Here is a 21,589-nt window from a genome sequence, read left to right as displayed (position 1 = left end):
GTATGTACATCCATCTACAAACGCGCGCGGGCAGATCGACATCCATCCTCGTCTGTAGCTGTTTTTGTTGTGAACAGTGGTGAATCTAAGATTTTTATCAAGCCTGGACACCCTGTAAACTCTGTTAAATTTTTAACAAAATTTTCATTAAAATTTGATCAAACTAAACTGCGATGCTGGCCGAAAACCTGGGCGGGCTTAGGGACAGTTGGGTCCACCGGTGGTTGTGTAAAGGTACGGCTGATGAGTCGAGCGTGGAGAACTGAAGAGTGCGGTCGTCATCGGCGGAACAGTGGCTCGATCTAACGGGTACAAATCCATGGATGCCATGCGATGGTAAAATATTGGAGCTGGATAAGACGCGGAAAAGATAGAACGATGTGGGTGTGTTGTTTCTGTGGGCTTGACTTGGTTGTTGTAGGTTTTTGCCCGATTTTCTCCTAAAAACCGGGCACCTTCTTCTTAATTAATAGATGAGGCAAAGCTTTTGCCTCCGTTTCAAAAAAAAAGATCACTCGACAAGGACCACAACCAGAAGTGTAGGCAGAAAGCGCCCATGAATTGGCTACCGAACCGGTACCTGTAAGGAGAGACAAGCAGGAGGCGGCGGGAAGACACAAAACTCATCTAGGGTTCAGTCCTCCTCACCGGCGATACCGTCGGTCCGCTTCACCTCCGGTGGCCTTGGGGCCTTGGAGGTGCCACGGACCACGGTCCCTCGCAGGTGGGGGAGTTTATGTTCTTAATTTAGTTTGCTTTTCAGTGTCTTTCTTGGAACGATGGTGAGGTGGCAGCTACATCCTGAAGTCAGAATAAGGTTCTCTCCGTCCTATCCTCGCTCTGATGGTGCTCTAGCACTGACGGAGGACGTGTGGAGTTGTGTGCCCATCGGATCTCCTGGGATCCGGTCGGTTTTCGTATTTGTTGGTGTGGTTTAATGTACAGCTGGGCATGGGCAGCCCGGCCTGAACGGTTCGGCCCTACCCGGCCCGAAACTTGCATGTCAGTCTCTTTTGATCTACGGTTGTCATCATTGGCGATGGTTACTGCTCTGGTGCGCTGTCAGGGCCGGTCCTGAGATTTCGAAGGCCCGGGGCGGAACTAAAATTTTGGGCCCCTCTTACTAATTACTATAACTTTTTTACCCACATGTATGAGTTGATGAAAAATAAATACTTTAAGTATATCTAATTGCAATATTCATATAAAAATAATAATGTTTACATGATACCTTAAAATTTTCTGCGCCAATTCCTAGATGCAAAGTCACTGACGATGGAATCAATATCAATCTCTGTGATTCAATTAATTTTTCTTCTTGTTTTTTCCTTCTTCTTTTTTTAGCACCGAATTCGGGCTCCATGATCAGTTAACCTAGCTCCTACAAATAAGAACAACAACTACTAATCAAAATTTAGAACACGTATTCATGGCCGGCCGACCGGATCGGCAACTGAAAGAAAAAAAAAGAAAGGCCCAAAGTATAGAAAGCCCATTTAAAAACGTTAATTTTTTTTGCAACTTATAGTAAGCCTATGTAAAAAATTTGGGCCCCTAAATTTTTTGGGCCCGGGGCGGCCGCCCCGCTGGACCCCCCAGGGCTGGGTCTGTGCGCTGGTTCTTCGGAACCTTAGCACGATGACTTATCGTCTGTCTACTACAACAAACTCTATTACGACAAGTTTTGTTCGACTCTGGCAATGGAGGGGCGAGGACAGCGGCGCGCCTTCGGCTCGTGCTAGTGTCTATCGCCATCGCTAGGTGGTCCGAATACCAATTTGTAATTTTCTTTCTTTTTAAGACATTTGTACTAGTGTTGATGATTATTAATATATCGGTGAATTTTTCGTAAAAAAAAAAGATCACAACCATCTTGAAATGACACGATATCAGATAAGCTTGAGCCTCGTATCAATCGGTTTTTTTTTTCCATTCCTCACATTGGAACCGATTGAGGAGTAGATTGGAACGAGGATCAGCAGCCAACCAACCAACCGGCACTGGATTTAAACACAGCGCTGCCCCTGGTACAGTTAGCAAGCCGTGGTTACAGTGCGCAGAGGAAAAACGGTTTCGGTTTCTGGACATATGTAGCACGACAGCGCGAGATTGTTCCGGGTCATGATCTTTGTACTGTTTGCTGAGCCGGACACCGGCACGGAATCGGCGGGTACAGGGCGATCTTCACCCGTCACATCGCAGCCGGTCCGCACCATCGCCTACGAGAGTACCACGATTTCCCCTGGAGGAGATTACATATGTTTTCACCAGCTGAAAGCCTGAAATATATAGGACAGCGTCACGCTTGATCTCACTGTGATGATGGTCTCTCCTCGTATCGGATGGACAGGAGAGGACATCCTTATGCGGAACTGTCAGACAATTAAGCTGACAGCAGGAGTATAGTACAGAGACCCACCAACAAACTGCACATGACACACAATAAAAGCCGAGAGCTCGATCGGAGATGGCGCTGCCATCTATTAAGGCCGATTGGCGATCGATCGGTCGATCATCGATCTACGTACCACGAGCACGCGGATGTTTAGTTCCTGCCGGTCACCACGTACACATCCTGTGCCTGCGTACTGCGTACCGTGGGCTAGAACGGCATGCTCCATAAACAAAAAAGTCTGCTTAACTTTTGGTGCGTGTGCGTGGCTAGCCACTGAAGTTGACACAGTGACATTGAGCAGAGCCTGACACAGCAAGTAGTGGCGGACTCATGAAAAAACTTGAGGGTGGTCATACTCGATTTTTTTGCACTAGCCGTTGTGCATAAAAAATGGCTAAATAAAAATATGAACTGCCAGTCGATTCACAATATTGTAGTTTAATTCATATGTTTCAAACTAGGAGGAGGCACACGGAGGCACGCCGCACTTGGATGCGGTTGTTGGAGCGATTATTTGGCGATTTATATATGTTTTGTTATGTTTTGGTGTTGTTATGTTATCGGTAACTATGTCACATTGTACCGCACGGGAGAGACTTTATGGTTTGCCAAAGGTAAATTATTCTTTATTTCAAGAACACATAGAACAACTAGCTACTTGCAACAAGTCTATTCATCGACTTAGATAGTGTTTACATGGATCTGGTGGACCTTGAAGTCTCTTCCAACGTGCATCTAGGCGGTGTTTGAGTTTCGCAGTGGCTGCTAGCTTTGGTGAGGGCTTAAAACCCTAGGATTGGATCCGTAATTTTCTAGTTTTTTGGTATCTCTCTGCAAAGTTTTCAGAACAACTCTTTTTTCGTATGTCCTTTAGTTTTCACGTTTGTTTGGTGATGTAATGTGGATTTATAGTAATAAATATAACATGCACATATCATGTACGGAGTAGTTGTGATTTTCTATATTCAGTAATGTACATACGGAAGTGAGCTGGCTAACATGTACTCCAGTGCGAGAGAAAAAAAAAACGAGAGGAAACGAGGGCTCGATCGAGCCATCCTAGCCGATGAGATGTTCCATGAAAGCAATTCATACGATAGTAGCAGGTAAAAGTGCAACTTCAAAATTTTAGGGTGGGCCACGCCCATGACGGCAAGTGCTGGTTACGGACACTTTCTGGTTGACGCATACAGCCACAACCACAACACAATGTGTGAGTGGTAAAGATCAAAATTGAGGCTTGGGAGATCAAGGGTTTCAAGTTCATGACCAATGGGTATCCTTCCCCAGATCAGAAGATCTCCAGTCAACACATGTTTCTCGTTTTCCCTTTCGGCCTTGCTTTTCCTTAGATGAAAAGGGATTTTCTACCCGAGCAAGCCAAATCCTAGTTTGAAACTCCGGTCTTGCAAAATTTTGCAAGACAGTGATTTACCCTATTCTGTGAACGATCAAATTTTACAAAAGAAATTTGTCTACTACCCCATTCACTAAAAATCTAATCTCTGAGATTAAGTGCACCAACGGAGAACGATCTTGAGTTGTTATTTTAGCTGCCACAATAAGGTTTGAGCAATCGGTCTCAACGATTACAGGTTTGTGGCTATGTTGTAGCGCCAGCCTGAGTCCCTATTCACATGCTCTAGCTTCTGATTCATAAGGGTCAGTACAATCGCAGATTCAATCACGGATTTGCCGGCAAGCACACAAGATAACTTGACCCAGTTCATCTCGGAGGACCATACCAGAACCGTCAATGTTCAGTTTAACCCAACTCAGCCTTGGAGTATGCCACCGCTTCACAGGGGATAGTGTCGGATGGTGAACAGTTGCTGCAATCGCACTGGTTCCTATGGGGATTTTTCCTTTGATAATCTCCTCAGTAGACAGATGTTTGATATTTCTCAGTGTATTCAAATATCCAACAAGGAACCGCTTAGAACCTTCAGTGAAGGGCAGAGGTTTTGCATGAGTTACCTCATTCCGAGCATACCAGGCAGGCCACGCCACCAACAGAAACATATCAACCATACTTGCTGGGATTAAGTTCAAGGCTGATTGGATCCACTTCATTGAACTGAATTGATGTTGAGAAGCCACTGGAATATGCCATATTCCACGTATTTTAACCCACACAGAAGAAGCATGTGGGCATCTTGTAAGCGTATGGACAATATATATCCTCATTCTCGGCACAACAAATTTTGCATATACCAGTTACATTCATATTTCATTGTCTCTTGTTAACTTTTGTAGCTAAGGCGTTTGTTGCAGCCTTCCAGGCAAATACCTTAACCTTGGGAGGCACTAAGCTTTCCAGATCCTAGACCAACAAAGATCAACACCATCAGTCCGGTTGCTAGTCGTCGTAAACAAGCAAATTGCAGCGCTAGTACCTCCTTGATATCACGGGTTACTCTAGGGGTAGCACCTGTTAGTTTGGATTGAAGTTGGTGTGTGCCCGGACATAGATTTTTGGCTCCTGGGCACCTGTGCTTCTGCCGTTTCAAAAATATAAAAAATCACACTTATGTGTTTCAAAAAAAAATCATAGTTTAGCCAATGAATTATCCCATAAACATGCAAATTTTCAATTTTAAACACAAAATATTCTGGGTACACAAAAATGACAAACGTGTGGCTCTAGGTATGCATATTTTAAATCTCCAATCTCAACAGATTTTGTCTTTTTTTGTGTAGCCTAAAATATAAAGAATTTCATATTAAAATTTTACAGGCTTGTAGGTTACGTTATTTACTATGTTCAGATTTATTTTTATATATTTTTAAAACAAATATGTATGATTTTCTATTTTTTTAAATAGAGCCAAAGACACTTTTCGGTGTGTGCCCACCCTAATCCCGTTTGCATTTTGGCCTCTTGGTTGACAACTCCTGTACGTGCAACAAAAATACTATATCAGCCACGAGATTCAGACTAGCCAAAAGGGCATCTTAGGGCATGGCCAATGCATAGCCTCAGGGGTGTTGTCTCGCAGCTTTATCTTGATTCGGGTGGTCCAAATTAGGTTTGGACAAGGAGGCAGCCTCTCCATCAGGAGGCAACCTCTCCGTACCATAAAGTGAAAACTCAGTGCAAATGTGAGAGAGAGAGAAAAACCAAATCAGCTTTTAAGAGAAAGACATATTAATGGGACCATAACATGGTGTGCATATGTCAAAAGTTTTTTCCAAGCCTAGTTGGACAACTGCCTCCATTGCTCATGCCCTTAAGCTCATCGGCAGCTGCTTTAGGACTAATCTGATCAGCATCCTCCTGTCGACGTGTGCAAGTTGGAGCGTTGCTAGTATTTTGTAATCGGTAGTTGATCACATGGCTATCCTGAACTGAGATGTAGGTAGCACCTGTTGTGCCGATGACATAAGCGATGACCACATATATCCTGGTGACCGAGCCTGTTTTTTAATCCTCGGCCGAATGACACATAAATAACAAGAGTTGTTTTTTTGGGGGGGGGGGGGGGGGGGGAGGGGGAAAATAGGTAAATAGGTACCTAGAGCACACAACAACAGCTATAGACATTAGCACAAGCGAAAGGCGCGCCGCCATCCTCATCCCCCATCACAGTATCAGACAACATCTAAAAAAAATCAGATAAAGTTTTCGTACTAGTGCTAAGGCCTTCAAGAACCAGCATACCAGAGCAGCAACCATCACCAATGATGACGACTGTAGAATGGAAGAGACCGACATGAAACCACACGAACGAACACGAAAAGCGACAAGAAGCACCACCGGTGCGAGGAAAGGAGGGAGAACCAATCTTATTCTGACTTTGGAATGTAGTTGTCGTCTCACCATACCGAAGAATACATTGAAAACAATCTCAAAAGAAGAAAGAAAATTCGCCATCGGTAATGGGTCGTGATCCGCCACACCTCCAAGACCTCAAACCCACCGAAAATAAAGTGGACCAACATCATCGCCGAAGAGAAAACCTAAACCATAGATATGTTTCATTGCTGCCGCCTCGTAGTCGCCTCTCCTGGCTTGTACATGTTCGATTAGAGTTCACTTTTCAGACATATTAATTCTCTTGTTATGGAACGGACGGCCTGCCCTGGCTTGTACATGTTGGATTAGGGTTCACTTGTTAGAGCATCTTCAGCCATCTCCCCGGGAAGACCTCCAGGACCTCTCTTTTTTTCATCCGGACGAACGAAAACGGCCAGTCACACCCCCAGCTTCTCTTTTCCGTCCGGATTTAGGTTAAATCCGTTCGGACTCCCCAGGCCATCCTCGGTTTCCCGGGGTGCTACCGGGAACTCCGGATGGAGCAAATTACGCGCTCTGACCCGCGCGTCAGTGAAGGTTCCGCGCTCTGATCCGCGCAAATTCCACAGGACGGCTGGAAAATCGTTGCTCCACATACCAAAAATAGATCCAATCCGGATCAATTTTCATCCGGATTGTGCTCCGGGGGTCTCCAACAGCTGGAGATGCTCTTATGGTCCTCCTTCCGATCCATCCATCGCCTACTGATGCTTCCGGGAATCGGGCGCGAGTGCCCCGCTGACATGGAACGGACGGCCGGCGTATACCGATAACAGTCACCCACGTTGTACGGCGTACGATGGCCGGAGGAGAGGGTGCGCGGTTCAGTTCGGCGGCGGCGCGCGCTGGGCAGCCTGGTCCCGACGCTCGCTAGCTCGCTCGATGGAGTGATGTCGGGGACAGACAGATCCGAAGCCGTCTGTGGCGTTCCGGGCACGCCGACGCCGAGAGGTCATCACTAGATGGGGCGCTGTGGTCCTGGATCCTGGCGGCAGGCTGCGTGTCGTGCATGTGGGCGTAGGATGTGGTCTTTGCGTGCTCGGGGCCGGCACGGCCTAGCAAGCAAGGCATCATCCCATGCTTGACACCTAGTGGCAGTACCTAGCGCCTAGATCTCTGTTGCGCTTTTAATCCATTTTCCTTTTCAGTTCGTTAACCGGACGAACGCTGTCTAATCAACGGTGAAGCTTCGCCCGTCCGTCCGCAACGGGGCTGTACGCAGTGGTGCTACCATGCTGGTTAGAGCATCTCCACTCGTTTTTCCTCTTCACGTCGAAATCCGGGAAAATTTACGTTCGGATTGGATGTAAATTTGGTGTGGGGAGGAGTAGTTTCCCAGCCGCGTGCTCGGGCGAAGACGACGATGTAAATTTGAAAAACGGAAACTTGACAAACTACGGCTTAAAACGGGCGAATTTAGACTAAATTTAATGATATTTACTATATAGAGGGCGAAGTTCATACATAGAGACCGAATTCGACTATATTTCGAATTCGGCTAGGGGAATACAACCTAGTAAATTTTAAAACACGGCGCTCTACATGCCCAAATGGCGGTAGAACACCGTGTAGTCGCCGCCGTCGTCGCCATCGTCGTCGGAGCCGTCGTCGTCAAGCTGCGGCGGCGCGGCCTCGGCTGCCGCCTTGGCCGGCGTCTCCCACCGGCCGCCGGTGCAGGCGGGGACGGCGATGGCTTGTACCATTCGTCGTCTGGAGGCTTCGAGGTGGACGACGGGGACAGACGACGCCGGATGGAGGTGTCGCAGTGCCGGCGGTAGCGAGCGACGTCGTCGGCGGAGGTTGGAGCGGCGGCCGGGCGGCGAGTTGACGCGCGGCGGCCGAGTCCATCAGCCGCCGCTGCTGCTCCGCCTCCTCGCGCTCCCAGTCGCGCCTCGACCACTCCAGGGCGGCGTCCACGGGGAGGGCGTTGTCGGCGGGCACCAGGTCCTTGAGCGACCTGGCGATAGCCTCCGCCACGGCGGCATCCTCCGCGCGCTTCGCCTCCTCCTCGGCGAGCCTGTTTGCGGCGGTGTTGGTGGCGGCGGCGGCGTCCTCCTTCTTCGCCGTCTTCCTCTTCCGCCCACGCTGCGGGGAGGAGGGTTGGTCGCGGATGACAAGGGCGCCGCTGCTGCGCCCTCCGGTCGGCGGTGGAGACGACGGCTCCTTCTTGACGCGCGCCGGCGTCGACGGAGACGTCGCCTCCTTTCCACCGGCGCCAAGGATGGCCTCGGCGCCGATCCAGGAAGACGACGAGCCGGCAGCCATGCGCGCGTGGCTGCCGGATGTTTCCGGCGGCGGCTCGCCGATGCCCTCAATGGAGGGGTATCGTCGGCACTGGGAAGTTGCCGCCCTCGATGTGCTCGAGGACGTTCGCCGCGCGTCTCGTCCGGCGCGCTCCACCAACGTCGGCGGCCCGCGGCATTGTTGCGCGGAGGCGGAGGCGGCGGGCCGTCGTAGGCCGCCGCGCTCCCGCTCCCACCGCCGGAGGAAGTACGAGTTCCAACTCGTATAGTTGTCGGGGTGGTGGCGCGGGTCGGCGCGCTCTTCGTCCGTCATCGTCATCCGCGCCTCCTCGATGGCGACGTCGAGGGCGTGACCCCGAGGCGGCGGCGGGATTGGTACGCCGCCAGCACTTAGCCGCCACCCGCCGCCGGGAGGCCTCGTGTCCGGCGGGCAGGGGTACCCCGCCTGGTGGAGGAGGTGCCCCTCCCACGCGTGGAGCGACCGGCGGGGGAAGCCGTTGTTGGATGCGTCGTCGTCATCGTAGAACGCCATCGGGAGAGTGGAGGGAGAGTGGAGGGAGATGGGAGCAGGGGTACGCGTCGCGGTGAGCGGAGCGGCCTATATAGGCGCGGTTGGCGCCGGGGATTAATGCCGCGTGGAATGCGACGCGTCCGCGGCGAGCTGACCGACTACTGAGCGCGGAAGACGATGCGTGTGCGGAAGACGATGCGACGACATTAACTCGCCGCGTGGAAGCTACGCGGCCGGCGAATGCTGACCGGCGGCAGGCTTTTACAGCGCACGGAAGACGATGCGATGAGGACGACGATCGGTGTCTCTCGCCGACAAGTTGGAGCCACCAGACGCGCGGGAAGTTTCCTCGGCGTTTCCCGCGCTTTCGTTTCGTCCGGTCTCCCCGAGCGCTCCCCGGGGGGCCGGGGATGTCGTGGGATCGCCGGATGAATTTAGGCCCAAATCCGGACGAAATCGAGGAACCGGGGACGCAACTGGGCCGAATTTCGCCGTCCGGATGACAAAACGCGGTCCTGGGGCCTCGTCGGGGAGACGAGTGGAGATGCTCTTACCGATAGGGGGAGGACCGGAAGAGGTGGCTGATCATTCATTTGAAGGCATCTGCAAATAGCTACATAAATTATCTCGAGTTTTGGAAACTTATTTATTTGGGAAGGCTCGCGTTAAAAGCAAGTAAAATAAGTTCTAATCAGCTGGCTATAAGGACTAAAATAGTATATTATTGCTTAGTTGGAGAAGAGTTGAAGAAGAGAGAGGAGGAGAGAGAAGGAGAGTGGGCTCTTATACAAGAGCCAGCTCTAGCACGTGCTCCTAGTCACTTTGTGAGAATGAATGGTGGGTCATACATTGATAAAGTACTACATTTTTATAACTCATTATTGTATATGTTAGCTCTAAATTGGCTATAGATGACATGGCACTGAGCTTAGAGCATCTCCAGTCGCGTCCCCCAAACCGCCCCCCAAACCGCGCCGGATTGAGCGTTTGGGGGACGTGTTTTGCTCGTGCCGCGTTTGGGGGACGTCGCTCCCCAGCCGCGTCCCCCAAGCGCCGCCCCCAAATGAATATTTGTGCAGGAAAATAAAGGTTTTCATTCAATTTTGATTATATATTACAAAGTTTGAATGAAAACGGCTAGATTTCATCTAAACCTAGGCTAGCGACCGCCGGCGGCGCGTTCGACGGCCCCGCCCCGTCGTCGCCTCCCCCTACGCCGCAGCTCCTCCTGCGCGCGCCTCCTCTCCTTGCGTTCGGCGGTGGCCGGACGGTGCCGCTCCCGCCGATAGTCCTCCTCCGCCCTCCCCGCCGTGCGCACGGAGGGAGAGCTCGACGGCGCGACGAATCCGCGCCTCTTCGCGGGCACGGGCGTCGTCCCGGAGCTTCTTCTCCGACTCGAAGGACTCGACGAGGGCGCGTTGCTGATCGGCCGTCTCGTCCGGGTGCGGGGCGTCGTCGTCGGACCGGTCCGAACTCGTCGTCGTCGTCGTCGTCCTCCACCTCGGTCTCCTCCGCCTCGGCCTCCTCCTCCATTGGCGCCTCCTCCTCCACATCCGTTGGCGCCTCCATCATCGCCGCCGCAAACGCGTCGGCCGCCGCCAAGCTCGCTCCGCCCGCATCCCCCATAGCGCCGTAGCGCCGACTCCCGCCGGCCGACGCTCCTCCGCCGTCGCTCTGCTGCGGAGCTCGATCGACTCACGCCGCCGGCGCTCGATCGAGTCACGCCGTTCACGGAACGGCGCCGCCGCTCATCGCGGCCGGCGCCGGCGCTCGTCGGCCCATCGCTCGCTCCATGTCCTCCCGAACCGGCGCCGGTCGCGCCTCTTGTCCCGTCGAGGCGTCGAACGCCGCAACGGTGTCGCATCGCTGCTCTCGCCACGCCGGCTGCGCCGCCGCGGCCTCCTCGGTCGCGGAGGCGAGGGCGGAGAACGCCGCAAGATCCGCCGCCCGCCGCGCCTCACGCCGCCGGCGGGCCTCCTCCTCGAGTGCCTCCTCGAGTGCCGCACGCCGCCGGCCGGCTCGTCAATGGAGGAGACGGCGGTGGAGGAAGTGGCCATCGCGGGGCGGTTCGCCATTGCCACCGGTGATGGAGGAGACGGGCCGTGGAGCGACGAGGGGCTGTGTTTGTTGCCGGCGGGGTGTGGTGGCTACCATTGATGAGCCGGGAGACCTTTTATAGACGCCGGCGTCGGGAAGAAAGCGCGGGGAACGGACGAGAAGAGGCGGGAAGATCGCGCGGGAACGGGCGGTGGCGTGCGAACGCCGGCGACGCGTGGAGGCCGCGCGACGACCGACGAGACGTCTCGCCTGCCCATCCGTCGCCATTAAGGCAAAGATGCCGCGTGTGTCACTGCGCGCGACTAACTTCCGCTGCGAGGTAGGCGACGATTAGGTTAAAATTAATCGTGCCGCCGACGCGTCGGCCCCGCCACTCCCCGCCTCGCTTTTCGTTGTGTCCGGCGTCCCCGGAGCGTCCCCTGTGGGACGGGGACGGGCTCGGGGCGCCGGACACCGTATCGGGCCGCGCCGGATAAAAATGGGCTTTGGGGGACGCGGCTGGAACGCTTTTTTTGTCCGGCGCGCCCCAAATCGCTTTGGGGGACGCGACTGGAGATGCTCTTATAGCCAGCAGCAGGCAGCAGGCTACACTATTGGAATTGCTCTAAACAATTTAAAGAATCACTTACTGGAACCTGGTCGTTCGACCTGCTATTCGGTATTACGCGGATGCTCTCAAAATACCCATGAATCCTTTTATTTTATTTTATGGAAACCTTTACAAGATCGTCGACTAGGCGCTTTCGTGGAAGTATGCCAGGGTTGACGGGACATGCTCCTCAAACGGTTCACTGACGTGGTGATCCCTTGGCTTCCGGTGGCGGCAGGAGAGGCATTGCCCATGGCGAACCCTTGAATTAAGGAAATGTTGGGGGTCATCATATCCATCGCCTCTTTCATGCCACACTTGATCTGCTGCCTTTGGAGGGTACCTCTGCCAGAAGAGGATGGCGTCCCACTCTTCTTCTATCATCCCCTCCGGCTTCGTCTTCGGTGGCAGCCAGCCGGTGGAGTCATAGTTTTGCAATTTCTTAAAAACTTGTATTATTATTCAAAATTAACAAAAAAATATCATATTATTAAAAAAAATATTGCGACACAAGAGCCCCATAGGGCACGTGGCTGGAAGACCTAGAGAGTTGCATGCCCTGCAGACTGCGGTAATGTCTAGAGCAGACCGTTAATCAAAATTTCTTTTTTCCTGAAACTTTAACCACGGTAGGTAATTCAGACATCATAGAAACGAACAAGTATTCAGAAAACTCGTCGTTCAGATAAAGCAACAAAAAAGAAATGGGTTTCATGGAATGATCTAAAAGCTTCAGAGGATCACTTTCCACTTCTACCTATAAAAGATACAAAGGAAAACAAAGCTAGCATAACGAAGGTATGTTACTCTTTTGATTTTCTCTTTTCTGTAGCACTGAGATTTTTCTTACAAGAATATATAATATAATGATAGGAAAAACGGAAAAGGCCAAAAGACAAATGCTACAAAGGTCGAAGCTACTGGATGAGAGGGAGAAATATCTCACTCCAACCAGCTGACAGGCGTCACTCTAGGGCTTCACTTTCATGTACAATTTAGAGTAAATGAATGTCATACCAAAGTAGCTGAGTCCTGAGAATATGTTAGTCGAAGATTCCGAACTGCGAAGCAGTCGCACCAAGGAGCAACCAAATTCAATCCTTGAATGCTGTGCAACTCACCCATTATCTCCACCTATATGTACACAAAACTAAGGTCCTGCAATGCAATGGGTGTCATACGAGTACTCAGATTGATGTTATACTTGGAAAACCAAAGTTTTGAAATGTTCTGATTCGACCATCACGGCCTGCTGTCACGATCACTAAGCCCCAGGCAGACTCACTCAGAGCTTGGTCCACCTCATCCGGAAGGCTGGTATTAGACTTGGGGCTCTGTTTCGTTTTTGTCATGAGCTCTTCGGGCCAAGTCGCATATGCCCTGTCACCATTGTGATTTGAGTTGTTGCTCTGCTGCTGAACAGCAGAGATACCATCCTCTTTAGCAGGTCCAGAATCAAGTATATGGCCATTGCTAGACACGCAGTCCAGGTCATCTTGCTTCGAGGAGTTAGCTCTCCAAGTCATTCTGGCGCTGGTACAAGGCCAAGCAACAGCAACTGTCACGCTCTCACAGTGGAAGCGCTCGTGGGTATTTGTGACAGATATGATGTTCTTCTTTCTGCTTGGTTTGGAATCATCACTGTATCTCCAGATATATACATTTGAATCCTCACTTGCAGAAATTATGTACCTCCCATTTGCAGCTGAACAGGCTGAGATTTGGCTGCTTGTGTTCCGAAACCCTGAAAAGTAACAACAGTAACCAACAAGCAGAATAGAGTTGTTTTTTCTTAAAAACAGATAACAGAGTGTCATGCAAAGGAAAAAATTATGCGAAACTCAGGCTCCTCAGCAGCAGAAGAGTTGGGTGTGTGGGGAGTTATTGGACAGAACCAACCATCGGAGGCAAGTGGAATGAACATGATAATATGATATGCACCAATGTGGACTTCAATAAGCTCAGTATCACCTACCTTTAAACTTGTGAAGTAGTTCGAAGCCATCAGCAACTCGAATCCGTGAATCTGCAGATGTGATAATGACCCTTGAAGAACTCCCTGGGACAAACTATTGAGGAACTATTATTCAGTGTCAGTACATTATGGGAGAGGACAAGTATGTCAGGTGCAGTATGATATGATTCATATCAAATTTAAAATGGTTCTTGAGAGTAAACACCTGGAATCCTGTGATTTTCTTCTGGCTGGATTTCTTTTTCTTCAGCTGCAGATCAATTTGTTTCTTGTAGTGAAGCATATTATCTACTCAGAAAACAGAAAAAAGAAAGGCCTGTAAGACACGGAAAAGCATATAAATTCAGTTTGTAGAACAGGATAACACCAGTACAATGCACTCTTTAGATAATAGTCCGAACTAGCCTGAGTCCTCAGAATAAAAGGTTGCAGTGTAAAATAGTGCAACTAAATGAGAGGGAGGAAGAGAAATACCAGACGTGTCATATACATGGCAACTGCCCTTGTGCGAGCCAATGAGTGCACCCTGCAGAAAATGCATAAATGTGAGGATGAACAAGCAATAAGCCAATAACCCTTGTTGACCAATTATACAACTATGAATTCAAACCTGTCCATCGGGAGTATAGCAGGCAGCAGTAATCATTTCATGTAGATCAACCCAATCAACAATTTCACGTTTTGGTATACTCCAGATTCGAACCTTTTCATCCAGGGAACCACTAATGAAGTATCTATCGTCAACAGGGTTGAACTGGATGCAAGTCACTGAATCAAGAAATTGGTATGAGAAATTTCAGTGCAGTGCTATCAGTTCGTTTATGCGCACATGGAGAGGTAATCTTCTGAAAGCATAGTTCTTACCATAGTCACTGTGGGAGAAGGCTTTCAAACAATAAGTGCTTGACATGTGCCACAGCCGTACAGTTTTATCCATTGATGATGAAAGCAAGTACTGCATATCAGTTTAAAAATAAAGCTCAGGGACTGAAATAACTGGCAACAAGGAAAAATTCGTAACAAATTATACTGCTATATTCCTACATTTACAGATTTAGAATCGAAGAGTAAATTACATTATGGTTCCTTAAACTTGCACCCAAGTTCGACATAGGTCCGCAAATTTCAGAATTAGCTTGGAATACATTAAATTCAACGATAAGCCACCACTGTAGATGGAATCAGCTAATTTTAAAATTTGGTGTTTGTCTTCAATGCAGCCAATCAACCTTTTGCTCCATGGCTCGAATTTACGGGCCTATCAACCTACTTCGAACTTTGAAGTTTCGGAACCAAAATAAAATTTATCTGCGTGCTAAAGTCTACAATGCAATATAGTTATATAGTCAAAAGCAGAAGGCTCTTTGTATTTTCATTTTAGAATTCTCAGAAGAAACCCTACCATGCACAGCAGTTTGAACAACATGGTAGTTAATGAAAATTGCAAATATTTCTTGACCGAGATGGACGATGTCCTAGTTAGCACTAAACTATAACACACTGCAAACTGAAGTTCAGTTTAAATTGCACGCCATGGAGATTTGGCACTATAAATGTATATTTAGACATGTCAAGAAAGTTCAGTTAAAATTGGCACGCCATGGAGTGATGGAGTAATTAACTAGAGGTACTTTAATGTTATTTCCAGGAAAATCCTAATTGCATTTTTTTTCTTTCTCTTCCTTGTATATGAGCATGCGGTATGCACAATGCAGCAGATAATTCAACTAGAGAATGTTTTTGGGTGAGATGGCCAATGTCCTAGTTACTAAACTATAACGCACTGCAAGCTGAAGTTCAGTTAAATCACACACAATATAGAATTGGCACCATATATGTAAATTTAGGGATGTCAGGAAAGTATAAATGGTCAAGAAACCTTAGTTATGTAGAGAACTGATGCAGTAATTAACCAGACGTAATTTCATGGTACTTCCAAGAAAATCCCCATTTATCATTTTTCTCTTCTTTGTGTGAGTCCCCACATGTGTGTGCGAGTGACAGTGTGTCGTGGTCAGTATGGCAAAATAATATGAACCTGCTCACTGTTTAAAGAAAATCATAATAGTTTTCCGGAATCTGAATTTATATCTCTGATGAGCGTTTGACAACAATAACTTGCAGAGAGAGAGAGAGAGAGAGAGAGAGAGAGTTTGTGTGTGAGAGAGAGAGAGAAAGAGAGAGGTTGCGACCATTGGAAATGATGCTCAACTACATTATTTAGAAACGTTGTGCACAATACCTAGTTTTTAACAAATAAAGAAATCTTTGCACATAGGAGGTGCCGGTTGGTCATTTTGTGCTGTAGTCTGATTACAGTGTGACCTGAATACTGTACTTTTTGTTTGTTTCAAGTGAGCTGTAGTCAGGTGTCATGGGATCCAATACCGTCCAACTGAAAAACCCATTCCCACCAAATCAGCCGCACTCGAAGCTAGTATTCCACAAAGCCCTCATCCCTCCTAGCCTCACAGCAGTGAACCCCTTCATCTGCACATGGGAGGTCACATACCACCTAGAGATTCCACGCGCTGCCACCTCTCACGACCCAGCAACAAAGAAACCCTGAACCAGCCTCCTCTCCTGTCACTCTGTATCCAAGAAATTCTAACGCACTCCTCTCATCCCAGTGTGTTGGCCTTAGCCAATACAATCTGACATGGAGCATCTATGAAGCCCTGAACCTCCACGCCAAGCAGAGCATGGAACCAAAGAACAACAAACCATGAAGTCGTGGAAATAGTTGCTCTGGATAAAGTGTTTCAACAAATGGAACCGACACGAAAAAAAAAAATAGATAATGCCATTTGTTAGAGCTTGAGGTGTTTACATGTACTTGAGGCTATATTAAGGCTTGATGTGATAGGTCCAAGTAATAATGCAAACAGCTGGCCAACATTGCAAAATTGACATATCCAGGCTTGACACACAAGATATGACACACAACAAGCTTTGTTAACTGCTTCCGTTATTTATCAAACTTTGTTAAATTTGTATAGTGTAGTCTTGCATCTAGCTCTGGCCATATTTATTTTCAAATAATTGAACATGACAATGTCATTGTTATGTATGTGTAGTATATGGATCACACAGCACCACAGATCCTCTTAATTCCCGATTTGGTAGTTATCTTTTAAATTAGAAAGAACCCAAATATGACAGGCCTGGGGTAGTTTATATCTGTTAAATCAGGGAGAATACATATATGGTAAGAACAAGATTGAGAATGCAAGTCCTATCCGCCTTGTGGATCAAGTGACACGTCCTATATAATGAACCTATTGTGTACCCATTGAATTCCAGCAAGAAAACAGCACAACTTCTACCTCTCTCCAAAGCCATAGTTCATAATTCTTTTGCTTCAACATCATATTGCCCAATCCTGAACCAGCTAGTTTTACATTTTCAGTATCAGTGTGCTGCAGTATACCAGATCAGGATGCCAGCTTGACAAGGTTACACAAGGTGGTGTCCCTAATCTGATGACTATGCCTAGTTTTTTCTTTTGTAATTACAAATTTTAATAAGTAATTAAATACTACGACTGTTATTCTTTCCGAATTCTATTCCACTTGCAGCACTGTTTGCATGATGTTGAGATTAAACTCAAAACTAGGAGTATTTGCACATAGGTATTGAAGGAAGGCTACATTACCTGAGATTTGGACCAGCAGAGATCAAGCACATCGTCTGAATGCCCAGCAAAAGTTATCACAGGCTTCTCCGACAATGCAAACACATGGGCTGGCACCCTCAACTGTTCTGAGCTCGCTGATCTCCCATTGTTCAGAGCCTTCTTCTCCGAATGGCTGCCCTCTCCTTCATCATCGCATACCATGGTAACAAGCGGATTGCAAGTCCCATTATGTTCGAGCTCGCTCATCCTCCCGGACTGCAGCACCTCCCAGACATGGATGACGCAATCCTCCCCAGCAGTCGCAAGGTACCGGCCATCGGCGCTGAACTTGATGGTCCAGATGGAGCCTCTGTGGCCGTGAATCTCCTGGTTCATGAAGAGGCCCCCGAAGTCCTTGCCGGACTTGCCGTAGGGGCGCACCTTGACGCGGTCGGGGCCGTGGCGCGCGGCGCCCTCCTGGCTGTCGTCCGTGGCGGAGCTGGAGCGGCGGCCGCCCCTGTCGGAGGACGCGTCGTAGGCGGCCACGCAGCGGATGGTGCGGAGCCAGCCGCTGCCGCGGCGCCTGGAGCGCGCCCCGCCGTTGCTGGACCCGGAGCTGGACCGCTCCATCGGGGTGGAGGCCCCGCTCTGGGAGTTGGAGTTGGGGGCGGAGTTGGGGGTGGAGTTGGTTTGCCGGCGCATGAGCTCCTGCACGAGCGGGGAGCGGCCGATGAAGAGCTCGAACTCCTCCACGGTGAGCTGCCGCCCGGTGCCCACCTCGCGGAGGCCGGCTTCCTCCCGCACCGCGAACTGCGTGCCGTCGTCCAGGTTCCTGATCAGGCAGCTCGGGTCCTCCTCCGGCGTGGCAGCGTCGGAGAGGGTCGCGGGCGTGTCCGATCTGGAATCGTGGGCGGATCGGGGCGTGTCGAAGCGCGCGAGGGCGGGGTCCCCGGCGAGGCCCATGAGGTGGAGCAGGCGGTGGCGGCGCTCCTGGATGGGCGCGGGCTGGGAGGTCCAGAGGTCGAGCGCTGCGGCATCGTAGGCGCCGCGCCTGCTGCTGCGGCGCGGGGCGTCGTCGTCGGAGGCGGAGGCGGAGGTGGAGGAGGCGGAGGAGGAGAGGATGCGGTCGAGCGACTCGTAGAAGAGCTCCTCCGAGTCCTCCTCGTCCCCGACCACCTCGTCTTCCACGCTCATGGCGCCGCCGGCATTGGCCGCCGTCGCGGAGATGGGCGCGGGATGCCCGAGGGGGGAGAAGGGCGGCGTGGGCGAGGCGAGTGGGGAAGGGGATGGTGGAGTCGTAGCAGCAAGTGGCGTCAGATCCACCACCACCAGTTGCAGTTTGGCCGCGCGCGACAGCTTAATCGCGACCCGCTGTTGCCTCCGCCCGCGCGTCTTACTTAAGGCTGGCTGGTTGGTGCGAGCGTCGCCGTCGTGGATGTCATCGCGGTAAATCTGTCCTCTCCGTCGCCTGCGCCCACGGTGGTGGTGGCGGTGTCGTTACTGCCGCCTGCCGGTTTCTACAGTCCCCGGTGGTAACTGGTGGAGGCCACCCAAAGGCGAAGCGTTCTCGCGGGTTGCCAGCCAGCGAGAACCCCGCCGGAGTAAATTCTGTTCCGTCCGGCCCGACGACAGCCGCTCGCGCCGTTTCGGATCGGAGCCGTGTTGCTCGAGTTTTTACGACGCCGTCCCTCTTCCTCCGCGGACAGGCAGGGTGACGAGATGATTGCAATCCACGGCTCTGCGCCTAGTACGCTTGTTCTGGCTTTACAGGTGCACGTACCATTGTTTGCGCTTCGCTTCTTCTGCTACTATATAGTAGTGTTTTTGGAGCTTCATCTCCTTGCATTTGGCTCTCCGCACAAACAACCAACCAACTTGGTAAAATGGCAGTACCATTCCGACCCTCTGCAATGTGACCTCACCTCTCCATCGGACCTAGGGCTTTTACCAACGGTATGCCGCTCCAAAATTTGACGCACATTCTGGTTCAATCCACTTACTAATTCCATAAATTCCATAATCCATTTTCTAAAGAAAAATGTTCAACAGATGTAGTAACGTTTGATCAAGATTATTATTCAGAAAAGTATCTACATCTAGTAGAATACCAAATATATACGATATAAAATATAGTACATCATAATAAGAATCTAATGGTATCTATTTATTATTCTAGATTTTAAGATTCCGTGATAAACAAACACTACCTCCAACTTTCTCAATGGTCTCATTGATCTCTTCGAGTTGCACCTCGACTGTATCTACTATTATTTCCTCTTGTTTACACTAACAATTTAATTACTCCACCTTTGTAATCTTTCTTTCAAGGTTGGAAACTCTTTCATGGTCTCGCCTATTGACAGCTCACTTAATTTCCGATCTAAGATTGGTTGTATCCACCAATTTGTGGGTACTCACTCATAGGAATTATATCTCTTTTGGTCCTTTCATCTATAACGATAGCTACAAATCATGGGATTCATTGCAGCTCTTATATATCACTTAGTCATAATGATCATGACTCTAGACCCTAATGTTAAGTGGCATCACGAAATATGTCGGAGAATTGTCTAAATTTGGATGTATCTAGACACTAAATAGCATCTAGATAAATCCAAATTTTGACGAACCTCCGACATGCTTCATGGGTCGGAGGGAGTACTAGGATTGTGTATCCCTTCCAAAGAGTTCATATGCACCACTTGAACTCATGCTAGCTTGTCTATACTTAGCTATCATAAGATAGGTTGTTTACTTAATTATTACTATATCAAATTCTCTCCATAAATGTTACCCTTATATTATGTGTAAATCACATGTGACTTAAGAACGATCATTATAATACTTTGATCGTATTCTCTTAAGTTCCATTTACATAATCATGGTCCTTTATATAACATGTGGTTAAACTTATTCTACCTCTATTCTCTTAGTACTAGGACAGTTTGACTAAGAGAACTACTCATTGGTTATTTCCGCTTTCCTTCCTGAGACTAAGCTTTGCTATCCTTGCCTTTTGTATAACCTTAACTTCAAGATTTACACTCGTAGTTAAATTAGGATAGGCTTCACCTCTTCCAACTTCTAAATGGATTCTTTATCATAGAGTTGAGGGTAACACTAGAAATAGTGAAGCTCTTCCCTCGGAACATCGTGATTGATAGTTTTTTTAGATAGAAATATCTAAGCAGAACATAGTTTAGAAGGATCGTGATTTGGAAAGTCGAGATTTGAGTCATAGACTTTGATGTTTTACTGAATACATGACAAGTTATTTAGCTCAAGTGATGATAGATACTAGGATGTTTAGACAAGGCAAGATAAGGTAAGGTGGATGATATAGACTAATGCAAGAATAACAGTGATTAGGTGATTGATCATGTGCTAGAGAAGTATTCATCACATATGTTAATTTATGGTTAGATAAAATAAGTTAAGCATCAAATTGTTATTTCTTACTTAAGGAGTACTAGAATGTTTACGAAAGCTTGTTTCAAAGTTTTAACACTCGGCCTGATGAACTAGTCCTTTGGTGGAATTTCAATCACTTAATGTTTTGAAATTTTCCAAAGTTTATATGCATAAATCACTTAACAATAGAAGCTGTTTAAAGGAACACGGCCGGATAAGGACGGAGGGACGGACGAACGAAGCTTTCACCGTTGATTAGACAGCGTTCGTTCAGTGTAACGAACTGAAAAAAGAAGGGATTAAAAGCGCAACAGAGATCTAGCTAGCTAGGCACTAGGTGGCAAGCAAGGGAAACGATGCCCTGCTCCTGGTAGCTAGGCCGTGCCGCTCCCAGGCACGCAAAGACCACATCATACGCCCACATGCACGACACGCAGCCTGCTCCTGCTGCCAGGATCCAGGACCACTCGGCGTCGGCGTGCCCGGAACGCCACAGGCGGCTTCGGGACCTGTCTGCCCCCGACATCTCTCGGCTAGCGCCGGGACCAGAGCGCCGCCGCCGATCTGACCGGCGCGCTCTCTCCTCCTCCGGCGGCCGTAGTAGTACGGCGTACTAGGTGAGCAGGTGGGCGAGTGCGTGAGATCGGTGTGCGTACGTACGTGTGGCTACGTAGTGCTTGAGACATCGGCAAAAACGTCGGTAGCTGGATCGATTCACGGCTCACGGGCACTGAGCGCCGCTTTTGGCTAGGCGCGCGGCTTCCCGTGAAAGGGCCGCCGCGCGAATCCGAGTAGCAGCAGTAGTAGACGATGGATGGATGGATCGGAAGGACCACGGGCGGCCGCGCGCGGGCCGGGTCCCCGGCCATTATGCGGCCCTGTCGGAGCTCCGGAGATGCCTGCACTGCGGAGGTCGGGTCGCTCGCGAGGCGTGGAGGAGACGTGCGCGCGGTCGAGATCTGCCCAGAGATCACGACCGATTACATGGATCTGTA

At 49.4% G+C, this 21,589-nt stretch overlaps 1 protein-coding gene across 1 annotated transcript; it reads right to left on the bottom strand.

Annotated features, from left to right (window-relative positions):
- Positions 1-12,377: 12,377 nt before the first annotated feature.
- On the bottom strand, positions 12,378-18,383 carry LOC124692517 (WD repeat-containing protein 44-like). Its single transcript, XM_047225914.1, has 7 exons — positions 17,223-18,383; positions 14,432-14,522; positions 14,178-14,335; positions 14,042-14,093; positions 13,773-13,855; positions 13,568-13,661; positions 12,378-13,336 (listed from the first exon to the last, which is right to left on the bottom strand). Exons 1-7 carry the CDS (start codon positions 18,375-18,377, stop codon positions 12,780-12,782), a joined length of 2,190 nt encoding a protein of 729 aa, XP_047081870.1. The 5' UTR covers positions 18,378-18,383; the 3' UTR covers positions 12,378-12,779.
- Positions 18,384-21,589: the final 3,206 nt, after the last annotated feature.

The sequence above is a fragment of the Lolium rigidum genome, chromosome 2, assembly GCF_022539505.1.
Source record: "Lolium rigidum isolate FL_2022 chromosome 2, APGP_CSIRO_Lrig_0.1, whole genome shotgun sequence".
Lineage (NCBI taxonomy): Eukaryota > Viridiplantae > Streptophyta > Magnoliopsida > Poales > Poaceae > Lolium > Lolium rigidum.
This window is presented reverse-complemented; position numbering and strand designations above follow the sequence as displayed.